The following is a 24245-nucleotide window of genomic DNA, read 5'->3' as shown; positions in this document are numbered from 1 at the left end:
ATTTCTAATCAAGTTTTTAACATATATATATATACTTGTGAAAGTAGATCTGTTGGGGTCTGTTCAATGTTACTGGTTAGGTTGGTTTCAGTGTTAATATAGTTATGAACTGATGGTTATATGGTTTATAAAACACTGGATTTACACTGATAATGAGACTCCTTGCCTCCTGGCATCTTGGTCTTGCTAAAACAGGAAAGGTTTTTAAAAGTTTAAAAGACAAGACAGTGAGTTGAAAAGGTTCTGAGTCTTTTTTAAAAGGCTGTCAGGAGCACGGGCCCACTGATGGTAGCATTTCAGCAGGGTCAGGAACAACCTTGGGTATAGGCACAAGCAGTAATACTGTTTGGTAAGAAGCCATATATCATCTTCATATTTTTGTCATATTGTTGACGCTACAAAGGCTCCCATCAGTCATGCGAGCTGAAAGTCAGTGATCAGTAAAGACAAAAGTAGCTGCACTCCTGTTGGCTGGAAGGAAGTTAAACTGTTCAGTTTGTTATTTCAAAGCCCTGTTTCTGGGTAGGATTAAAGCAGGTCTAGGAAGAGAATAACTATGACTAATAAAGCTGATAAAAGCTAACAAAACATAATATAAAAAAAAATAAATCCCACATCATTATAGTGTTCTTTTGACCTTCGTCAACTTTTACAAGCATGAGACAAAGGAAAGGACAGGATTGGACAGAAGATGTGGGGTGTTGTCATAATAGACTGGTGTGGTTTTAGATTTACATGTGTGTAATATTTTAAAAACTGATACCAATACCAAATACCAATTTGAGCCAATATGGATTTTAGAATTTTCTCTACCAGATCTACAGGGGTTGGACAATGAAACTGAAACACCTGGTTTTAGACCACAATAATTTATTAGTATGGTGTAGGACCTCCTTTTGTGGCCAATACAGCATCAATTCGTCTTGGGAATGACATACAGGTCCTTCTCAAAATATTAGCATATTGTGATAAAGTTCATTATTTTCCATAATGTCATGATGAAAATTTAACATTCATATATTTTAGATTCATTGCACACTAACTGAAATATTTCAGGTCTTTTATTGTCTTAATACGGATGATTTTGGCATTCAGCTCGTGAAAACCCAAAATTCCTATCTCACAAAATTAGCATATCATTAAAAGGGTCTCTAAACGAGCTATGAACCTAATCATCTGAATCAACGAGTTAACTCTAAACACCTGCAAAAGATTCCTGAGGCCTTTAAAACTCCCAGCCTGGTTCATCACTCAAAACCCCAATCATGGGTAAGACTGCCGACCTGACTGCTGTCCAGAAGACCACTATTGACACCCTCAAGCAAGAGGGTAAGACACAGAAAGAAATTTCTGAACGAATAGGCTGTTCCCAGAGTGCTGTATCAAGGCACCTCAGTGGGAAGTCTGTGGGAAGGAAAAAATGTGGCAGAAAACGCTGCACAACGAGAAGAGGTGACCGGACCTGAGGAAGATTGTGGAGAAGGGCCGATTCCAGACCTTGGGGGACCTGCGGAAGCAGTGGACTGAGTCTGGAGTAGAAACATCCAGAGCCACCGTGCACAGGGGTGTGCAGGAAATGGGCTACAGGTGCTGCATTCCCCAGGTCAAGCCACTTTTGAACCAGAAACAGCGGCAGAAGCGCCTGACCTGGGCTACAGAGAATCAGCACTGGACTGTTGCTCAGTGGTCCAAAGTACTTTTTTCGGATGAAAGCAAATTCTGCATGTCATTCGGAAATCAAGGTGCCAGAGTCTGGAGGAAGACTGGGGAGAAGGAAATGCCAAAATGCCAGAAGTCCAGTGTCAAGTACCCACAGTCAGTGATGGTCTGGGGTGCCGTGTCAGCTGCTGGTGTTGGTCCACTGTGTTTTATCAAGGGCAGGGTCAATGCAGCTAGCTATCAGGAAATTTTGGAGCACTTCATGCTTCCATCTGCTGAAGATGAAGATTTCATTTTTCAGCACGACCTGGCACCTGCTCACAGTGCCAAAACCACTGGTAAATGGTTTACTGACTATGGTATCACTGTGCTCAATTGGCCTGCCAACTCTCCTGATCTGAACCCCATAGAGAATCTGTGGGATATTGTGAAGAGAACGTTGAGAGACTCAAGACCCAACACTCTGGATGAGCTAAAGGCCGCTATCGAAGCATCCTGGGCCTCCATAAGACCTCAGCAGTGCCACAGGCTGATTGCCTCCATGCCACGTCGCATTGAAGCAGTCATTTCTGCCAAAGGATTCCCGACCAAGTATTGAGTGTATAACTGTACATGATTATTTGAAGGTTGACGTTTTTTGTATTAAAAACACTTTTCTTTTATTGGTCGGATGAAATATGCTAATTTTGTGAGATAGGAATTTTGGGTTTTCATGAGCTGTATGCCACAATCATTCGTATTAAGACAATAAAAGACTTGAAATATTTCAGTTAGTGTGCAATGAATCTAAAATATATGAATGTTAAATTTTCATCATGACATAATGGAAAATAATGAACTTTATCACAATATGCTAATATTTTGAGAAGGACCTGTATATGCCTACAGTGGCCAGGTCACTATGTGATAATGGTGGAGGAAACGTTTCCTGACTCGCTCCTCCTAAACACCCCAAAGTGGCTCAATAATATTTAGATCTGGTGACTGTGCAGGCCACGGGAGATGTTCAACTTCACCTTCATGTTCATCAAACCAATCTTTAACCAGTCTTGCTGTGTGTATTGGTGCATTGTCATCCTGATACACGGCACCAACTTCAGGATACAATGTTTGAACAATTGGATGCACATGATCCTCAAGAATGGTTCGGTAGTCCTTGGCAGTGACACGCCCATCTAGCACAAGTATTGGGCCAAGAGAATGCCATGATATGGCAGCCCAAACCATCACTGATCCACCCCCATGCTTCACTCTGGGCATGCAACAGTCTGGGTGGTACGCTTCTTTGGGGCTTCTCCACACCGTAACTGTCCCGGATGTGGGGAAAACAGTAAAGGTGGACTCATCAGAGAACAATACATGTTTCACATTGTCCACAGCCCAAGATTTGCGCTCCTTGCACCATTGAAACCGATGTTTGGCATTGGCATGAGTGACCAAAGGTTTGGCTATAGCAGCCCGGCCGTGTATATTGACCCTGTGGAGCTCCCGACGGACAGTTCTGGTGGAAACAGGAGAGTTGAGGTGCACATTTAATTCTGCTGTGATTTGGGCAGCCGTGGTTTTATGTTTTTTGGATACAATCCGGGTTAGCACCCGAACATCCCTTTCAGACAGCTTCCTCTTGCGTCCACAGTTAATCCTGTTGGATGTGGTTCGTCCTTCTTGGTGGTATGCTGACATTACCCTGGATACCGTGGCTCTTGATACATCACAAAGACTTGCTGTCTTGGTCACAGATGCGCCAGCAAGACGTGCACTAACAATTTGTCCTCTTTTGAACTCTGGTATGTCACCCATAATGTTGTGTGCATTTCAATATTTTGAGCAAAACTGTGCTCTTACCCCGCTAATTGAACCTTCACACTCTGCTCTTACTGGTGCAATGTGCAATCAATGAAGACTGGCTACCAGGCTGGTCCAATTTAACCATGAAACCTCCCACACTAAAATGACAGGTGTTTCAGTTTCATTGTCCAACCCCTGTATATACAGTGTTTAAGAGAAGTGTTTGTATTTATTTTGTGCAAGGGTGATGTATTTCTCAAAATAAGGTCAAAGTTCCCCCGCCTTCGGTGTAGCTGTTGAATAAACAGTGACATTTAGTGGTTTTGGTTTATAATTACCAATTATTAATGATAAATAACTAATTGTAATTATGAAGAGCTTTGAGCCCATAATCACAACACCAGAGGACATCTCTGATTTCTATTCGCAAGTAATGACTTTTTGTTATAAAATTATTTCCCTGAATTACAATTTTTTTATTATAATTTTTGATAAATATTAATTAATCAATAATCATAATCCTTACAGTAGACACAGATGTTTCTACTCTGGTGTCAATAACAGTCTATACATGGGATAAGGAACCTGTAAATGTTGTTGTTGCCAGTCCTTGAGATGATGATATAGCTTGTCTTAAAGACTCCAAGACCTGGATCCAGTTAGCAGGTGCAGGTAGAGGGGTGCCCAGCAGGATCATCCTCCCTTTGTGTAATCTGCCTTGGATGAACAGAACCTTTAGAACATGCCTGGGTGCCTTGTTGTATCTACAGATTCCAACAGCTCTCAGCTGCGCTCTGGAAAGGCAACACTTATTCTCTCTGGTCCCGTTCTAACCGTGCCAGTTCCTGGCATCATTTACAAACCCACCACTGCAGGATGTGTACCAAATTACATCCAAATTAAACTACTCCCTCTGGTGCTTAAACTTTTTGAATGACAGTATGCTCAGCTGCATTTAGGCTACCTTAAAAATGTAAACGAACTACTTAGGGTGTGTCGGGATGATATTTCATGCATTCTGCTTGCAGTGAGATGACTTTAAGGCGTAAAGCTATGGCGGCAGACGAGGAGAGGAAAAGAGCCAACCAGGCTCAGCGAGAGATCGAGGCTGAGAGGCGTCAGGCTGACAAAGAGAGGCAGGAGAAGACGGCAGAGTGCCTTAGCTGGAGGGAAAAGCACCATGAGTTGGCCAACATCCTTCAATCTCACGAGGATCTGAAAGCTCAGATGCAGAGCAAAGCAGTAAGGACTGCTCATCTAAGATAGAGTGGAAAGGTATTTACCATCCTTGTACTTTGTCACATTTTGTGACATTACAAACACAAACTTCAATGGATGGATGTGACAGACCAACATAAAGTAGAGTGGAACTGTGAAGAAGATGGAAAAGGAGGCATGGGTCTCAATATTATACAGATAAAAATCTAAAAAGTGAGAGATGCAGTTGTCTCAGCTCTGTTTACTCTGATGCCCCTAAAATAAAATCTAATGTAACCAAATGCCTTCATTTATAATTTAATTCCTAAGAAGATTCCACCTCCACGTAATTTAATCTCAGTATAAATCCAGCTGTTCTCACTGGCAAACAAACATCTTCTTGAAGACCAAAGAACGCAGCAGACCAAGGTGGAAAATGAGGAATAGTTCAAAGCAGGATTAGAAGTATCATCCTAATCCAAACCTACCAAAGCATGTCTGTTTACCTAAACTTACGGGCCGGGCAACCAGAGCATTAATCAAAGAGGCCAATTGTAACTCTGGAGGAGCTGCAGAGATCCACAGCTCAGGTGGGAGAATATGTCAATAGGTCAGCTATTAGTTGTGCACTCAACAAATCTAGCCTTTATGGAAGAGTGGCAAGAAGGAAGCCATTGCTGCCTTTTGTAGTTATGTAGGGAACACAGCAAACATGCTGAACAAGGATTCTTGGTCTAATAAGAATAAAATTTAACTTTTGGGTTCTGTGTGGTGGAAACTATCATTGCACATCACCCTAAACATGCCATCATTAAAGAGATGAATGGCAGTAGCACAATCATGCTGTGGGGAGGCTTTTTTTAAGCAGGAACAGGGAAGCTGGTCTGAGTTGGTGATAAGAGAAAGTGAATTAAAATATGAGGCAATCCTGGAAAGAAACTTTTTAAGAAGCTTCAACAGATTTGAGACTGGGGTGGGGGGTTCATCTTCTAGCAGAATAACAGCACTGAACATACAACCAGAGCAAGAAATTAAAGAGGATTCAAGGCATATTAACATGTTGGAGCGTTCAAGTTTAAATCTGGACCTAAATACAAATGAGAATCTGTCTAAAGATTTGAAAATTGATGTTCCAAAGCATTTCTAGTCCAATCTGACTAGATTTCAGTTATTTTTCAAAGAATTGGAAAATATTCAGTCTTTAAATGTGCAAAGCTGGTAGACATAATACCAGAATACTTGCAAAAAGTGGTGACTCAGGGATGCTGAAAATAAATAAATGCCACACTTTCTCAATACTTACTGATTTAAAAAAAACCAAAACTATAAATTATTTTCCTTTCATGGCACAGTTGTGTGCTAATTTGTGTTGGTCTATCACATAATAACCTAATGTAAAACATTCAAGTTTGTGGCAGTAATGGACAATATGGAAAGGTTGAAGGGATGCGTGAATACTTTTGCAAGACCTTACTGTTAAATTGCTGTTAAATTGCTGAATGCACCCTGTCGACAATTTCTTTACATTTTCTTGCAGCTAAAATTAACTAAGTATGTTTTTTTTCTTGACAAAATAACATTTATCAACTGAAGTGTTTATGAATGCATTCCAGAACTATGAAGCAAACTTTAGGATGCAATTTACAGCTTTGCAATGTTGCAACACTTATGATGATCTGGCATCATGAACATCACAAGCAAATAATCAGTTGAGCTTTCTTGCATTTTAATACTACCGTGAAAAGATTTGACGTATTTGAGATCCCCTAAATTTGACGGATAAAAACAGTAAGTTTTGGTGAATCCGTTCTTTGAATGTTGGAATCAGCTTCCGACATTTCTGAATGTTTTGATGAGCTTGCTGAAAGTTTCTTCAGATACATCTGAAATGTGTCTTTCCAACACAGTGTCAGGCTAACATCAAGAGCTACTTTTTGTGTATGGCGGAGAGCAATCAGCGAGTAAAAATCCTGAAAAATCCAGATGGAAACCCAAGAAATTTCACAGTGAGCTTATTCTCCTAAAGCAATGCAAAAATAATCTATTCAGCTACACAACAGAGGACAAAGCACGTTGACATCACTTCCTTTTACGTGTCCTAATTCTGCACAGGAAGGAGATCCTGTATATATCAGCACTTCCGAGGACGGTCCCGAAGAGCCTGAGAGAAGTTCATCCAGGTAGAGTTGTATAGAAAATAACTGCTGCCCGACATCACTAATCAGATCAGTCACTGATTTTTGTGAAGATTTTAATCCTACGTGGTGAATTGTTCACTTGGTGTAGTGAAGTGATAGAAAACCAACAGTGATGATGTGATGATGCAGGATTCCTTGCGTCTGATTCTGAGTAATTTAAAGGACCGTGTTTAAAATAATAGCAGAGTTGAGTTTAATAGATGAGGTCATTTATTAGAATAATAAACAGGCGTTAACCAGGTGCACCTTATTTAAGGACAATGTTTTACATGCTGGTTACAGTGCATTCCCCTTCCCTAAAATCTGAGTAACATGAGTCATGCACAAGAACAACCTACGTTGATTTTAAAGTTGATAAGAAAGAAAAAGAAATGCAACAAATTATGGGATGCTCAGCTAAAATCTCAAATGCTTTGAAATGTTGAAGGGGAGGGGAGTTCCTGCCTCAAGTGGAGGAGTTTAAGTATCTCGGAGTCTTGTTCACGAGTGAGGGAAGAATGGAGCGGGAGATCGACAGACGGATCGGTGCGGCTGCCTCAGTAATGGGGGCGCTGTGCCGGTCCGTTGTGGTGAAGAGAGAGCTGAGCTGAAAAGCGAAGCTTTCGATTTACCGGTCGGTCTACGTTCCTACCCTCACCTATGGCCATAAACTTTGGGTCATGACCAAAAGAACGAGATCCCGGATACAAGCGGCTGAAATGAGCTTCCTCTGTAGGGTGGCCGGGCACTCCCTTAGAGATAGGGTGAGGAGCTCGGAGTTGAGCCGCTGCTCCTCCACATCGAGAGGAGCTGGTTGAGGTGGCTTGGGCATCTATACCGGATGCCTCCTGGACGCCTTCCTCTGGAGGTGTTCCAAGCACGTCCCACCGAGAGGAGGCCCAGGACACGCTGGGGGGACTATGTCTCTCGGCTGGCCTGGGAACGCCTTGGGCTCCCCCCGGAGGAGGTGTCTGGAGAGAGGGACGTCTGGGTGTCTCTGCTGAGTCTGCTGCCCCCGCCTCGGATGAAGCTGAAGATGAGGACAAGGATGACAACCATAGCCAAAAGGACATAACAAGAATTTGAAAATGGCAAAGCTCAGTTTATCATCAGCTCTTTTGAGTCCTGACACAAATAAAATGGACATTTGTGAAGCCCATTTCTCAGAAAGAAACCCCTGCAACATCCCCCAGTTTGCATAAGAACACATTCACTGGCAAATGCAGCAACTTTCGATCAACTGTTAAAAGCAAGGATGTTGGGTCAAGGGGCTGCAGACAGACCCCAGAACACTCAACTGAAGCCACAGTACTGTGAAAAGAGGAAAGCATGGGCTAAGGCATTATGCTATGGGGATGTTTCTCATACTATGGTGTCAGGCCTATTTATCACAAAACAGGGATGATGGACCAGTCTGAATGCATCAGAATTCTTGAAGAGGTTATGTTGCCTTATGATGCAGAGGAAATGCCTTTTGAATGGGATGACAACCCCATACACATCAGGAAGCGAGGGGTGTCTTGGTTTCAGATCAGCAAGATTAACGTTATGGAGTGACCAGCCCAATCACAGAACCGTAGGTGAACACTAAATTTATGGGGTGAAATGAAATGGGTTGTTTCAGAGGAACCGTATGCATTCCGATGTCATAGGCTGACATACTTGTTTCCAGCTGCTGGATGTTCTAAGCAGAGCTGAGTTTTACAACTAAATATTGTTTCAGTGGTTCACAGAAAACCTCAACCTTCAACAATTTTCTGTATGGAAATAAACGCTTTTAGAAAGATTTTGAGCTTAACTAATTTTCTAACATCTTTTCTAACTTCTTAAAAGCTGAAGGAAGCAGCTGCTATGACACATGTGGCCACCAGGTGGCCTCATACACACCAACTACAACTGCTCCAGATTTAGGGAAACTATTTAGGTGAAAACTCATCTGTTGACACTTTGCTACAAAAAGGTTAAAACCTTTCATCATCCTCCCATAGGACTATGTTGAGGATCTCAGCGCCACACACAGGAAGGGACCTGGGTCCCAGTCATTTTGATGAACTGCCCGCCTTCGAAGGGGAGCGCCCTGGATCTGCTCCTTCACGCAGAACCAGAAAGATGGTGGAATACTTCTGGATCCCAACAGACCAGGAGTAACGATCTGCTCTTTTCCAACGTATGAGGTGGTTTATTTCACTTCAAATGTATAAACTGCAATAATAAAAAAAAAAACAGCAGGAAGTACTGGTGCTCATGTACTGGATTTTATTGACATTTAAGCAACAGAGGTGCACAATAATTATGAATACCTTACAATAAGATTCAAATCCATTGCCTTACACATACTCATGGCTTATCACCACAATTCTTGGGTATGTTTTAATTGTTAGGCTATTACGCTTAAGTAAACAAGACATTACCTTTCCATCATATTTTCCACCAACCAAAGAACCACCTTTATGCTGAGATGTCAAAGAAAATAAGCCACTTTCTCACCATCATTCCAAACTGCAACAAAACTGCATTTTATGGGTAGGTTTCTACCCGGTTACAAAGCTGCAGAAATACCTTTTCCTTCTTGAATATTAATACTTGCAAACCACGTGAAGCTTCCTTGGAAACGTATATTTTAAAAATAATAAAGTGTGCAATTAGGCCAGGACTGAATGAAATGCTTAACCATTTGTTTTGGCTCATTATTTAATTTCATTATCATAATCATCCCAGAACAAAACCAAAAAGCCCATCTAACTAAGAGGTAGAAACAGGCGAAACGTTTCAGCGTCACAATGATCACACGGTTTTCAACTGTTGGAACATCTGGAGGAGTATTGCAACCACTCGTCATACAAAACACTTAGAAGGTAAGAGTTAGCACCTCCTGATCATGCAATGCAAAAAGAATGGGTTCATGAGCATGGGTGATTTAACACACCCAGAAATGTTTTGCCAACGTATGCTTCATCATGGCTTTAGTGGGCCATCCTGATTCTCTCACTCTGAGGATGGCCATATCCTTCCTGCTGTTGCTTAGGACTGCACCGGAGGCTGATGATCATAAAGTATCTCACCATCAACACCATTTCATAGATGTATTTAAATATCTCTTAAGATCTTTATTTTCTTTTTTAGCCTAAAGGTAAAGAAAGGTGAAGAAATTTAGTTTCAAATTAGGGGAAATAATTGGAAAACAAAAAACAAACAAACATGGAAAATGAAAATATAAAAGCAACCAAAAAGAGGAAAGAAACACGGTAAAGTCATATTAAATTTGAACTTGGGTAACTGACGGAAAATAAAAATCCAAACATCCACATTAGGCAACATGTCGAACAATGCTCCTCAGCCCCACAAGTGAACAGGTTTTCAGTTAAGATTCCCTGAAGCAGCTCGGTGCCAAATGGCAGTGGTTAAATTAAGCGTGGTGCTTGAAACTAAACAAAAACAGTGTCTAAGAACAACAAAAGGTGGATCCAAGTCATGATGTTTCAGCTTGGTATCTCAGTCTGCTTCTTCCTCAGATTCCTCTTCCTCTGCCGTCTCCAGCCAAGTGAGCCACTGGTTGACCTGACGGGAGGAAAAATAAGTCACTTGGTTTTCTGACATCTGCGTATGAACAGATAGGTGTGACTGAATTTAAAGGTGGCCAGTTTCCGGCTTCGGGAAGATTTTGATCCAACGACTTAGATTCCTCATCAAAGAACTAAAAATAAAATTCTGAATTTTTTTTGTTGTGCCCATTCTGCTGTGATCGGTGTGTTTCTAGAGCGGAAGCCAGAGACAACATGATTACAGTGTCGCATCTTAATTTAGTGCTGTTCCTGCAGCTCACATAGCTACAAAAAAAAAGCTCTTAACCCTGGTCTTTGGGGGCTTTAGTTCCAACACCAGATTCCAATGATAGCATTACATCCTGCATGCCATCCATGGCTGCATGAGCCTGTTCATCGGGCAGATGAGAAACAACCAAAACATGCAGGAAAGCAGGTCCTGAGGATCAGGGCTGACATCAAACTAACATTTTAATAACATGCGTGATCATAACGGAGGGTGAAACTCCTAGGAACAAAAGAGAGCAACTGTTCAGCCTTGCTGGTATTTGCTGTAACTCTCAGCTCTACCAGCATGAATGCACCACAGACATGGCAAAAAAAACAACTGCTTCTTGCGTCTGTCTGCTTCCTTTGACTTCATCTTAAAACACCTCTCTGGTACTGAAAATGACCCGGTCTCCCTCACCCCGTAACTAATTCTACATTAAAGAGTCTTGTGGCCATTGCAACATTGTACTGCTTTAGTACGGTGCGCTTGCTAAATAGATTTGTCAGTTTTCCTACTAGACCTCTAAGTTGAAGGAAAAAAAAAATAAAAAATCACCTGGTTCTGTTCACCATCTGATTTTCAGTGCAGCTCTATTTTAGACTAAACACACGGTTCCTTTAATGACAGACGTGTACCTGGAATAAAGCTTTTCCTTTTCCAGGGAATTCTTGGGTAATATCTTCTTTCCATGCAAGGAAGGCTTCTTCTTCAATGATCTCCATGTCGTAAAAGTTGACAAAGTAGCGCAGCAGCATGCCTTGAGGAAAAGAAATAATTTATAAACAAAAATAAATAAAATCATGTAATATTTATACAAATATCTTAAAGATGTTACAATGTGTTTCTGCTTGTTAGACATTTTACAGAACAGAAGAAAGCCTAGGGCTGGCGTACCTTTAGGGAACTCGTTGGCGTTGCAGTGCACCTGCAGAGCGTAGAGGGCGCTGACCTGTAGTTCAGTGTGGTCGTGCAGGAACTTCTGCATGACGGGTTTGAAGGCCAGCAGCAGCTGCTTCTCCTGCTCCATCTGCTCTTTGGAGGGGGCTGCCAGCTGATCATCGCCCTCCGCCATGCACAGCTCCTGCGAGATGTACTGGAGGAAACTGGACAAAGATCCCAACACTGGCCAGTTAAACCCAGGCTCCTTATTTAAATGTGAATCTCAATGTTATTAGTAGTGCTTTGAACTTCCAGCCAGAGCAGCTTTGATTAATTTAAATGATTTAAAAGTTGTTGTTTTTTTTTTAAACCAAGAAACTTATTTTCATATGGTCAAAGGAAGAAATGAATGGTTATTTTCTGTTATCCAAACAGTCTGGAGTTGCTGACACTGTTTAAGTGTACCTTGTCATGAGGATGTTGACAAAGCCTTTGTCAGTGTGAAGCCTGGGCGAGATGTTGTCTTTAATCCACTTGTAGATCGACTGTGGAGATGGGTCTGCCTTTATCTGCTTCAGCAGCTCCTTCTCCAGCTTTAGCAGCGGGAACAGGAAGCTCAACCCTTTCCCCTCCAGAATCTCCAGCATGCGGTCCTTATTCTGATCGATTTCTGTCAAAATGGATCATATAGGAAGGAGGTCACTACCTGGCAGTTTTATGGTGGCCTCCATCTTTGTATCAAGGTCCGTCTGGGCTGAAAAAGCTTCTTAAAGTACCTGTGACACGCTTATCCCACACATGCAGAAATTGAAAGAAAACAATATTGAAGGAATTGGGCAGTAATTGACATGATATTAGGATTAAAAGACGTGATAAAAGACAATTGTGACACAAAATAAGCATATTTTGCAAGTCCAAAGTCTGAAATGACATCAAAGGGGACGTCTCTGGTCACTCATTGTGTGAGCGACAACGATAAACGGTTCAGGTAGAAGCCAAGTTGCGTTAAAAACAGCGTTAATATGGTGAAACGATGCATTGCTGGTGTTGCCACCACCAGGGACGAGAAAAGATTTTCTTCTGCAGGCCCGTCATGATATGACACCATTTATACCCTCCCTTCGAAGCTCACATGATTTTAGAAAACTTTCCCATTAGCTGTCGCATAGGGTGAAAGGAAGCGAGAACAGACTCAGCGCATTCATCATAACCACACGGAGGGAGCCCAGATGTCAGTCAAAGGGCCGCTACGCTCATAAAAAATGAGCATATCATCCTAATTTCAGCGTAGCGGCCCGCTGGCTGTTCAGAGCATCTGATGGGAGAAGACTGCCAAAGAAAAGGTTGTTGTTGCTGAACGGATCAAGACTCGGCAGGTAAGAACACATTTGGATATCAGCAGTTATTGTTAATAATTGAAAACCCGAAACAACTACTATTATAATAAAAAATAATAAATTATTATTAAAGTGGATAAATTACACACGCATACAGTATATTTAAATAAATGTTTCTCTGAAGATTCTAGTATAAAGTAAAAAAAAAAAAAAATGACAGCAGGTACTGTTTTCAGAGCTTGAATTATCCCTTGTGTTTGCTGCTAATATTTGATCAATATTTCCTTTCCAATTGGATTTATCATAAAAATTTGACATCACAGGCACTTTAATTAATGTCTGCTGGGGGGAGATTGGATGCACTAAATAGAAAATAGGAGACATCTCCTCTGTCAAATATCACCTGCAGCTGTCTAACTCTTGGTAAAATTCTCCAACCTGTGAATCGGCTGCTAGAAACACTAATTGTGTTCAACATTAAAGCAATCCATTGTGAATGATAAGCAACGGAGCTCTGTACCTGGAAGCATCTTCTGCATGTTGACCTTGCTCTGCTGGAAGAGCTCCATGAGCCACTCGCGGTCCTTCAGCTTGGCCGTCTGCTGCAGGCAGAGCAGGAAGAGTGGGAAGTGGGTGCCGTTCTCCAGGGGGTGAGCCAGCTCTGCCACGCTCACCAGCTCTGCGATGATGGCCCGAGCCGCAAACTGGGCCAGGTAGGACTTCACCAGAGGCACGTCCAACTCAATCTTCGGGCACTGGTCCAGGACGTTGAGGAAAGCCTGAAGATGTGGGATCAAAAAACAAAATCAAATGGAGTGATTACAGCCCCTGGGCTCATAATAATGGGCAAAGTCAACTAGACCACTTGACCTTCTACACATTTTTTTTTTAAATCAAATGTACTTTATAGGAAAACAATAAATGGTTTTATTTCTTAAACAAAAATACAAATGTGAAAAGTCACATGCATCTGTATGGAGTTAATACTTTGGAAACATTTAACTCAGAATAAAGCTACAGGTCTTCTGGGGGAAATGTCTACAACTCTGCACATTTTACCCATTCTCTGGAAAAGGTGCAAAGCTGAATCCAACTAGATTAAGAGAACATCGTTTTAAAGTCTTGTTGCAGATTCTCACCTGGATTTAGCTCTATACTTTGACTGGGCCATTCCAACACATGAATATACTTTGGTATTAAACCACTCTATTGAACATTTGGCTGTGTCCTGAAAGAAGGTCAACTTCAGCCATTTCAAGTCTTGATTTTGTGACATCTTTATTTTCAGGTTTACACTTTATGTTCCAACTCGGCCCTTCCTGAAGAGAAGTGTGCTCACATCACTAATCACTATGCACCCGCCATGTTTCACTGGGGGGGGACAGTGTGTTCAGGGTGACATGCAACAACAGTGCTTAGGGAGATTTTTAAAGCTAGGGATATTGTTTCATACCAGATTTAAACTCTCCTTCTCCCTGACCTGTGTGAGCTCTTTGGTCGTTAAGATGCACCTGAACCTCCCCACTGAGGGTCAATAAAAGGTCATTCCTATTCCATTTTATTCTAGTTTTTTTAGTATATTTCTAAAAGCATTTTGAACCCAAGTATCTGTTTCCGTTTCACAATTATGAGCCAGTTTTGTTTATCAAACAAAATCCCAATAAAACACATAAAAATTTGTATAATGTGCTACAAAAACTTGGGCTAGGCACCGTATCTCAGCTTTAGTGCGTCACCAACAGCTTTATTACTTGGTAAACGGTGACTTTCTGTACCTGCATGAAATTTTCTCCAGTAATAAGCCCCTCAAGGCGGAGAGTGTGAATCAGAGTGCTGGCGTGCTCCTTATCCTCATCAGGCCGGTCCAGGGAACACACGATGATCTTACTGAGCATCTCTGGCAGGAAATGCCTCGGTGCCTTCATCTCTCGCACGCCGTTGACGGCTTCAGTCAGGTTCTTAGTGTTTAGGTACTCAGTCATGATTGCCTCCTGAGGAGACGATGAAAGAACATCAAATGAGCTGCTGTTGGTTCTCAAACCATGACAGGAACTTTGATTGTGCTTCTTGCACAACGTTGATGAACTAAGTAGGATCATTCTTACCATCTGCTGGGTCTCACACAGAACACTGAAGTACATGCGGTCACTTTAAGGGTGTTAAACACTTGTTTTAAAAGTTTTTGGTCTTCCATCATTAGACATTAAAGTTAAACATATTTGGTTTTCTTACTGTGGTTTTTAGAAGTTCCTCTTTGGCAGGAGGCGGCTTCTTGTTGGTCTTCTGGGGTTTCTCCTGGATAGGTGGAGGGTTGGTCTTCAGGCCAAGCTGTGGAGGCTGAGGGAGGAGGTCATGTTATCCTCAATGTTTTCATCTTCACTTCATTGCCAAACTGTCATCCGCACATCTCCTACCTGTCCTAGTGGAGGGGTTTGGGTGCGAGGGGGCTGAGCACTGGGAGGCATCATTGTTGGGATCTGAGGCTGAAGCTTGGGCACCTGGTTCTTGTTCAGGAGGAATGACTGAGCAGGCCTGAGGCTGATCTGGAGACCACCAAGCAGCACAGAGAGCATACAAAGGAATCAATCCTCATCTTAAAGAAAAACAAAGTGTAAATCTGTGTATTTTTGATAAGTGATGCCCTCATATCTCATAATCACAGTCAGCGGACCTGCTACCAGATTGACAAAGAGGAGGAGGAGGAGCAGGAAACTGAGAGGAGATGTAGACAGAGCAAAGAGAAGAGGAGAGACTAATAGCAGGTTGTGTCCCTCAGAATAACGCGTCTTTTTATAATCACTGGGCATAAAGGCTCCAACAAAGTAAGGAGTCATGTGAAGCAGTTACGGCTCCTGTGATAATGCAGTATCTGCATCAGTGTAGAAGGAACCTGTAGAAGGGATTGCTTTGGATTTTTACGGTGAGGTTCTGTTAATAGATGAACAGTTATTACCTCCAGTAGCTCATTCTTGGCATCTTCGGTTAGTTTACATCCAGGTTTATAAATCCTAGAGGCTGAAGTTAACGGCTAGTCCGAGACCAGAGAAGACCTCTACCGTTATAAAACTTAAGTCTCAACAACCTCATAAATGCATAATTACGTCTGCATAATCCACCACGACGTTTGAGACTTAAGTTGTTTTTAGATGGTAGAAGTTCGCTTCGGACTTGGATCTGTCGGGTTTGCAGTTAGTTTCAGCCTCTGGGACCAACTAATCAGGATTTATACCAAACGATGAAGAGACCAAGAGAGTCAGCCATGGCAGCTACGATATTAACTGCCTTAACCTTCTACCAGAACCTCACTTCAAAAATCCTGAGTCCTTTAAGTTCGGACAATTTGTTAATGAGATCTTCACACAGCTAGTTCTAACCTCATCTGCATTGAGCTGTCCTTTTTTGCTGAAACGTGGAGGCATGTCCTTGGACTGAGCCTGCTGCTGGCTCATGTGGTTCTGGCTCTGGTTGAGGAAATGTTGGTTCTGAACCTGTAAAACAGTATGGAGAGCATGATTGAGCAGACATATTTCTTGTCATTTGCTGTTTTGAACAATGGCACCCAATGATAACTGACTGCTGTTGGGCAATTATTCCCTTTGAGGTGAATTACCTGGCTGGACTTAACAAAAGACTTGGCCCCCATGTCAAACTGCGACTGCTGAGGAGGCGCGATGTGGCCGCTATGACCATTGAAGAGTGGGTTGGTGCGATGGCGTCCCATAGTGGGAGAGTACCTGTCCTGAATAACACCCGGTCCAGTTCCAATCCCGCTGCCTTAGAAACAGAGAAGCCCAGAAGATATTAGCTTCATTACACATACCCTTATGGGGAAAAAAGTGATCATTTATTAAAATGGCTCCAATTCTAAGTGATGAAATAAAAACGTGAACATAAAAAGTGACCCAAGAACAACAAAGCACACCTGGCATCTGTCCAAACATGTCAGCCAATCCCCCAAGGGTCTCCCTGTCCAGTTTCATTCTGTTGGGCATGAAAGGGCTTTCCAGGAAGAAGTCCATCCTCATCCCCTGGGACATGGGCGCTGGGATGAAAACACCCAGATCCTGAGGAAAAGCAAAAGCAGTGTTATTAAACTGTCTAATAAAATGATTACACAATTAATATAAACTATGCAACTTGATGGTTTATGAATTTTTAGTTATCATATAAACTAGTTAGGATCTTGTGGCCGACCTTCACTGCATCCTGACGGATCTGGTTAATCGTCTTTGGTCCGTTGTCGATGAAGGCCTTGCGGGGGACCCAGTTGTTTTCACGCAGCTCCACTGTGTCTTGCAGTAGGAAGCGGATCCTAGCAGGCAACTCCTTGTTGTTCATTAAGGATCGCATACGGCCAAAGTACTGATCCATTAAAGACTGTTTGAAGTACAAAGAGAGGGAGTAAGGGCTGAACACAGCGATTGGAGTTATGAACGTGAGCCAAGTGAGATAATAGGTACGGCCAGATGGTAATCTAAGCCAAGACTTAAAATGACAACTGGCACAAAACAAGGGAAGACGTAGCAGAAAAGGTAGTTAGAACGCTCAAAATGTTACAATGTTGTTGAAGGATTTAGTTCCTATGGTTTTGGCTGAAAGACAGGTAAACAGATGTTTTGTAGCAAATGGAGATATAAAGAAAATCCCGATCCATACAGGCTAATTTAAATCTTTCTACCTTTGCTTTCTCATGGTCGAGTCTCGGCCCCACTGTTCTCATTATCTGACAGAGGCATTCCAGATCCTCTCCCATATCCTTGAGCTGGACTCTCTTCTTCTTTTCCAGAAGCTTTGTAAACAATCATCAGAGAAGGCAAGAGGTCACAGTGAGCTTGATGGCTGGACTTCATTACCAACAAACCAATATTTTTGCTTTTCAAGTGTCATAAAATGTCACTTCCTTAAACAGAAACATGATCTCACTGTTTTGATGCACTTATGAAGGATAGATTCATGGATGAGGTCAAGTTTGCCAAGTTCCCCGATGAATTTAATGTTGCCAAGCATCTTGATCTTGGCAATGGCACGCTGCTCCTCCTCCTCAGAAGTAAGAGGGTTGTCATGTTTGTCATAGACTGAAAGGAAGAATAGATTAACAGCAGCCAGGTGGCGACACTACAGTTTTAAAGGTGGAAATTTATGTTTGGTTTAAAACCACTAACAGGTAAAGTGTTGGCATAGACGGGTATTCAATTTTCATATTACGATAAACTTGAGGTAATATAACAGTTTAACTGTGTTTACGCAAATATTAAAACAAAATCAATAAAACTGCTTCTATTTAAAAACCAAAAAACACCAATTATTCCTTGTGCCACAAAATACATTGACTACAGCAACTGCAGAAATGTTTTCAGTAACATTTCTCTATTGTCCGTTTGATCATAAAACGTTTGAAAGAAAGAAGGAATAAAGACCCACTAAATGGAGGAGTTTTTAAGAGCATTTTGTTCCGAATATTCTCGTTTTGTTCTTCTGCTCTTTTAAGTGTAAAAATGTAATGGATTAATTCTCCGGACTGCTTCATCTGCTCTGGTACCCAGCCTGCAGTGGTCTCCGTAACAGACACACTGCTGATAACATGAAACTGATGCTGGTGCTTCTTCCAAGCCACTACTGTTTTTTGTGAACAGATAAATTTGAATCTTTAAGCAAGAGAAAAAATAAATAAATAAAAATGCAGGAACCATTTTTAAGCCAGCTGACCAGAAGTGCACAGCAACACACGGAGAAAGGGGATTGTTGTGCTCTTCTGTGCTGCATACTACTAGAAAAACTATGGTCACTACGACACTTTCTCTGGCATCTCAGTAAAACAGGTTAAAACTTCAGCAGCCCGTTTTGCAGAGTGCAAACAGTACCTTTTTCAAACCAAAGTATATCTTGATCCCAGTAACCATCACATGATGATGCTATTGAATTACCACCTTTATCAAACTACAACTAAAATAAGCTCTGACAAGATCAATGTGAAACCTGTCCTGTCAACTTTCCACACCTCTAATGTATGCACAACCCTGGGCAAATGCATCATGTATACTTACTTTCAACATTTCTGGTACGATTTTCAAATTCATCTTGAAGCTTGGAAATCAGCAGTCTTCTGAAGGTCTGAAAGAGGAAAAAATTATTTCTCTATGAACTGCCATGTATAAATAAATCCTGGTTTCTTAATTTGGATTCCAAGAGTCCAAACTCCATCCTTTTCCTTCATGAAATTATTTTAGAGTTCTCAGTTGTTATTCAAACGTTCACAACGAATTTATACATATCCACAGGTCAGGCTTTAATCGAGACAACTAGGCAAAATCTCAGACTGCAAGGAAAGATGGACATCCGTATGGACTGATGATATCACATTTATTATGCTGACAAGTAAAGAGAGAATTAAGTTGGATGTTCTTCCCTTATATTCTGTTTTTGTATTTCATACATATCCAGACCTTGAAAATAATTGTAGACTTCTTCACTTTTTCAGACTGTGAGAATCTCATTGAACAGCCCTCAGATTTCTAATAATCACTTACTGTACTCTGCTTTTGGGATGTTTGGATCTCAGATGAAGGGCCATCAAAGTTTGGTGCGTCCTCTGCCAAGCGCAGACATAGCTGAGCATAGAGCGAGCTATATTTCGGCTCTTCTAGGGCTTTGTCTACAATCTGAAACAAACCAGAGTCAGAATGTGTGGATATGAGTCACAAAGAGCAGCCTGCCAACTGTGGATGAACACATCTCCATTTAGCACAGCTAAACAGAGTAAAAATATTCACTTACCAGCAAGATGATTCCTTTAAGGACGAGTTTTGAATCTACGCCCACATTCAGGAGCTCAAGGCATAGCTTGTCAAACTTCTCAGGTGTGAGTTTGTTGAGTATGCTGGGAAAAAAAACAAAAAATGGAAAAAACAGGTTAGAAAACCAGTTAAACTGGGTGAGAACATATGGCTGTTTTAAATCTACTAAAGTGCGTGTTAAAATTGATTGTTGTACCACGAGCCCAAACAATTTTCATTCCGATCTAAACATAGTTGTCTCAGACAAGGCCACACTCAGCACCCTGTGGTAAGCTTAAAATCCTGACAAAAACCATCATCTTTTGTACTCAGAAGCACCACCTGATCCACAGAGGGACTGGGCTGAAGTGCTTTCAGCAAAGCACATGCCATCCTAATGACTGGAGTCTTATCTTTTGATTTAGCGTAAACAACACAGGAGTCCCAGAAACACTTCTCCACCCTCCAGTGCTGTTTGAAATGTCCTCAGAAAAAGCTTGAATGAAGACTCCTTCAGACAACTCTGAAATTTGACTCGACCGGTTTAAGATCACATAAAGTCCTGTTGCCTTTGATCATGGTACGCATATCCAATTTGCTCTTATATTTTGATGGTTTTCCCTGGTATTCCAGTGAAAACCAAATCAAATTCCTGTATACTACAATGATGAAAAATAAATCATTCTTACCCCCTCACTTTCCTGAAGATTGCATCATGTCGCTCTTTCTCGTTACTGGAGTTGACATCTCGTTTAGTGCTTCGTGAAGGAACCCATCTCTGAACGCTTTGCCCTGGGGTTTTCCCCAGGAACTCGCTGTAGACACAGACAAAGAGAACGGGTTCAATAAATTCTTACAACAACATGGTTTTCAGACCGGAACACAAAGACCTTTCAAATAGTCATCGTTGTCAGACAAAACCTCAAGCAACTGCACTATCCCAATAACTTCCATCTATTAGCTTAACTTCTTCCCAGTGTCATGTAAAATCTGTCAAACTGAGTTAAAGCATAACTTGTAAGATCCAAAGCTACCCAGATGGCACGCATGTGTTTATTACACGACTTCTGGGAATTCAAATCACAGTTTCCTGAAATTATAGCTTTTATTCAACAAAAGGTGCCACGTCAGCTTTAATTCAGTAAGAATTAAGACTATAAAACCAACAAACCTAACCTTACCTGTTGCCGACAGTCTTGGGATAGTGCTGAGGTGCACCCCTACCACCTCCTCCCCCCGAAGAAGCACTGCAGAGGCAAATATTGGCAGAAAAACACATCAAGTTCTTGCCACAAATTGGAATCACTTGGCAATTACAACATTTATAGAAAGATTCAACAGTAAATACCAACAAAAAACCTAATCTAAAAAACATACCCAACGTAATAAATCATCTATTACACAGCACAACTGTAATGCTGTCTCAAACTACTCTGAATGTTCACTGTATGGCGATAGATTAAACAGCTTTGCCAGTGTTGGTAAACTGGAAGGGAATAATGCTGTGAATGAGTGCAGTTAGTCAAGAAAACAAGGCTAACTTTATCTGTTTATCAGCCAATTAAAACTGATCCAACTTAATCTACACACTCTTCCATCATTGTTTGCCCACTTTTTGAAATACATAAATATCCAGCAAGATACTTTCCCGCTGATCACATATCTGTTATCACTGCTGTCTTTAGCTCAACAATTAATTCGTTTTATAAATGATAACATTGATGACAACTAAGGTTATTAGAAGTCTCTATATGGACTGAAAGTCATTACAGGTGGAACCAACATGTGATTTGACAGCTGCATGTAGACAAGTCATTAACCATTTAAAAATGCTCTTGATTCATGAAAGTCAGATCTGCATAAAACTACACATCATTTAGAAGTTAATCTTAATGGGACTTTACCTGAGATTTAAACACAAATATTCAGGGTCCTTTTTTTTTTCAGCTTTTCCTATAATTATTAGTGTACTGGATCTCAATCGGAACTAACTTTGTTCTTTCGATCTAATAAACTCAGTAATTTAAGCATTTTTAAACAAAGAAGCAGCGCTTTGTCTTGCACGTTTTGTTCTCTTAAATATAAGATCAGGGAAGAGCATTTATACAAATTTGAATTTTAAACTCAGATCTATACTCTAAACTCAGAATATTGTTATTTAAAAACACTCCCTTTCAGTTTAGGTTTTTAGAGCAGTGAAGTACAATGTGTTTCCAAACTCAATGAGAAATCATTGTAAATAATCACGAGTTCAACAGTGACTAAATTCATTGTTCAATGCAAAGAAAGTGATCCCAGTACATGATAATTAGCAAGTCCAAGCTGACTGCAATCACACTGGATGTTAATGATCTCATAAGTGACTTTACTTGCCGAGTTAACTCAAAACCATCTACCTTCATAGGTATTTGATCTCAACTGCAAACCGATCAACAGGAAAAGCAACAGAAGGGACAATATGTTTTCCTTCCTTCCTTCCAAAAAAAAAAAAAGGATGAAGGTGAACTATTGTCATCGTCTTGGACAGAGGGAATTACAGTAAATACGTGTTGCCTTTTATACTGAGGCTCTGACTAATGTTAGCTACCTGTGCATTTGCTCTGTATACCAAAATATCCAGAAAATACTCAACTGTGTCATCAAAACAATGTACCGTCATTAACGTTTCTGTTGCTGCTAAATCAGAGACAGTGCAGCCTTCCAATCTGCATTCACAATCATTTACACAATCACGTTTCAACTCGTGCTGTTTCTTGTGTTTACACAATTTACACACTAAAGAATTATCAAACAGTTGCTTTGACCGACGTGACAAACTCAAATCCAGAACTATTACGCCAACGTTCAGAAGCCTATGCACATGAGCATTATTAAAAAAAATGCAGGCATTTTATATCCTAAACTTAATACAATAAACTAAAATAAAAATAAAAAAACACCCAATAGAAGCAATTTGCTTAAATGTGACCATTTACAGTCTGTTGTGCAAAACTTGGCTGTGAAGCAGTTATGGAGGGACTTTTGGACAACCAACAGGCCTGAAACCCTCCCAAGGATCAGTTTATACACCCAACCCCCCCTTGTAAAAAGGTCTCACAATGAGAAGTGCCTGACAGCCATTTTGAGCATATTCCCGCATCCTGGTTTGTTTTAAATGCCGGAAGTCCCAGCCCAAAATGCTATTATAGGACTGGCCTGGAATAAATGAGCTATTTTACCGTTAGTGGGCCTTGAAAAGGCTCTGTGATTTATTACCTGAAACGAGAAGCACCCCCTTCTGCAATCACACTCTCCACTTTGGCGGCTTGACAATGAAGAATACTCAAAAGAATAAGAATAATAGGAGGGGATGGGGAAAACGGGGCTGAGGAAGAAAGGAAAAAAATGCTATCAGTATCGTCATGAATGAAAATTTAATTTTAAATGATATTCACAGAGTGTACAAGCAGTGTTATCAAACAAAAGGTTTTAAAACCAGTATTATGAATTATACGATGTTGTACATGAACAACGTGTATTCATGTCTTACTCACCGGTCTAACAACAACACAAAGAATTGGAGGAGCCAAACCGCATGAGCGTGAATAGGTCCTTTGGTCGATAACAAAGAAGAAGCTGCGTCAGCTAACCGGCTAATGCTACCAGCTAACACACATTGCTGAATCCATAAATTAGCTCTGTCACGACACTAGCAGAATGGCGGTGACGTTAAATGTATAAGCGGCTGAGGCAGCAGGGCATGCAACAGCAGCAAATCAACATGATCTGATGATCTTAGTGTTGTGGTCAGATTTTAATGGCTCGTCATTATGGATGCCATACAGGACCAGCAGAGCCGACGTTAACGTTATGTTTGGTGCAGAGGCTCGGGGCTGGGCTGCATGGACTGCCGCGGATGCTTTCCACTCAACCGGTGTTTTAATGTCATCCCGTCACTGGTGTGAAAATTAACGCATGGGTCTGAATAATCCACTTCAAATCATCTGCACCAACAATTTTGGCAGAGCACATTTTATTAAACTTATGATATGCAAATAGTGAAATGATACTTGCATGCATGTATTATACGTAAATAAAACTCACTGTAACTAGGCTACGACGCCATTTTCTACTAGAATATAAATCAGCCGACCCCTCGCTCGGCTAGGCTACCAGCCGGTTTTCAAGCTAATATCCGCTAGTTAGCTTAACTCGAGCTGATGCTCTGTGCTTGCTAGCTTTCAGAAGCCATTTTGGATAAGCCGGTGCGGTTTTGTAAAGGGACCTAAATCTGCCTTACCTTCACCAAACCAACTTCAGTTTTGTTTTGTTGTTTGCGTACCAAAGAAGAAATAAGAGTGGTTCTATAAGAAAAGCGAGTTTTACAGCCGAATGCCAGGAGAGCGTCAAAGTCGAAAAATATCCACAAAAACACACACTTCGACCCTGTATCTCTGCCTGGTTTGTTTGCGTTAGCCTACTAGAAACGAGCTCGCAGCCTTATGAGGGGGGCAGAGAGACTTCAGCTCCTATTGGTCACTTATTTTGTTGCCATGTAAGTGCTGACCAATCACATTAAAGAAATATTTTTAGGGCGTTACCATTACCTCATATAATCCACTGACACACAAAGACAACTGGCA

At 41.2% G+C, this 24245-nt stretch overlaps 2 protein-coding genes and 1 non-coding gene across 3 annotated transcripts in view; 1 reads left to right on the top strand and 2 right to left on the bottom strand.

The window, feature by feature from the left end:
- Window positions 1-9056, top strand: part of LOC124882094 (trichohyalin) — a 36061-nt gene extending 27005 nt beyond the window's left edge. Inside the window, exons 6-9 of the mRNA XM_047388261.1 lie at window positions 4476-4689; window positions 6552-6650; window positions 6757-6824; window positions 8810-9056. Coding sequence (XP_047244217.1) covers window positions 4476-4689; window positions 6552-6650; window positions 6757-6824; window positions 8810-8969 — 541 coding nt within the window. The 3' untranslated portion in view covers window positions 8970-9056. The remainder of the gene's footprint in view (window positions 1-4475; window positions 4690-6551; window positions 6651-6756; window positions 6825-8809) is intronic.
- eif4g2b (eukaryotic translation initiation factor 4, gamma 2b) lies at window positions 9055-23145 on the bottom strand. The gene is made up of 21 exons (XM_047389517.1): window positions 23127-23145; window positions 22879-22987; window positions 20805-20870; window positions 20313-20438; window positions 19625-19727; window positions 19378-19509; window positions 18895-18961; window positions 17774-17925; window positions 17529-17639; window positions 17045-17227; window positions 16773-16914; window positions 16461-16624; window positions 16225-16338; window positions 15265-15393; window positions 15083-15187; window positions 14626-14841; window positions 13371-13629; window positions 11979-12183; window positions 11529-11737; window positions 11270-11391; window positions 9055-10379 (listed from the first exon to the last, which is right to left on the bottom strand). Exons 1-21 carry the CDS (start codon window positions 23143-23145, stop codon window positions 10314-10316), a joined length of 2799 nt encoding a protein of 932 aa, XP_047245473.1. The 3' UTR covers window positions 9055-10313.
- Window positions 15488-15657, bottom strand: LOC124861711. Its single transcript, XR_007036724.1, has one exon. It is a non-coding gene; the product is annotated as a small nucleolar RNA SNORD97 (small nucleolar RNA).
- Window positions 23146-24245: the final 1100 nt, after the last annotated feature.

The sequence above is a fragment of the Girardinichthys multiradiatus genome, chromosome 2 (genome assembly GCF_021462225.1).
Source record: "Girardinichthys multiradiatus isolate DD_20200921_A chromosome 2, DD_fGirMul_XY1, whole genome shotgun sequence".
Taxonomy (NCBI): Eukaryota; Metazoa; Chordata; class Actinopteri; order Cyprinodontiformes; family Goodeidae; genus Girardinichthys; species Girardinichthys multiradiatus.
The sequence above is the reverse complement of the archived record's forward strand: the minus strand, read 5'-3'. Positions and strand labels throughout refer to the sequence as shown.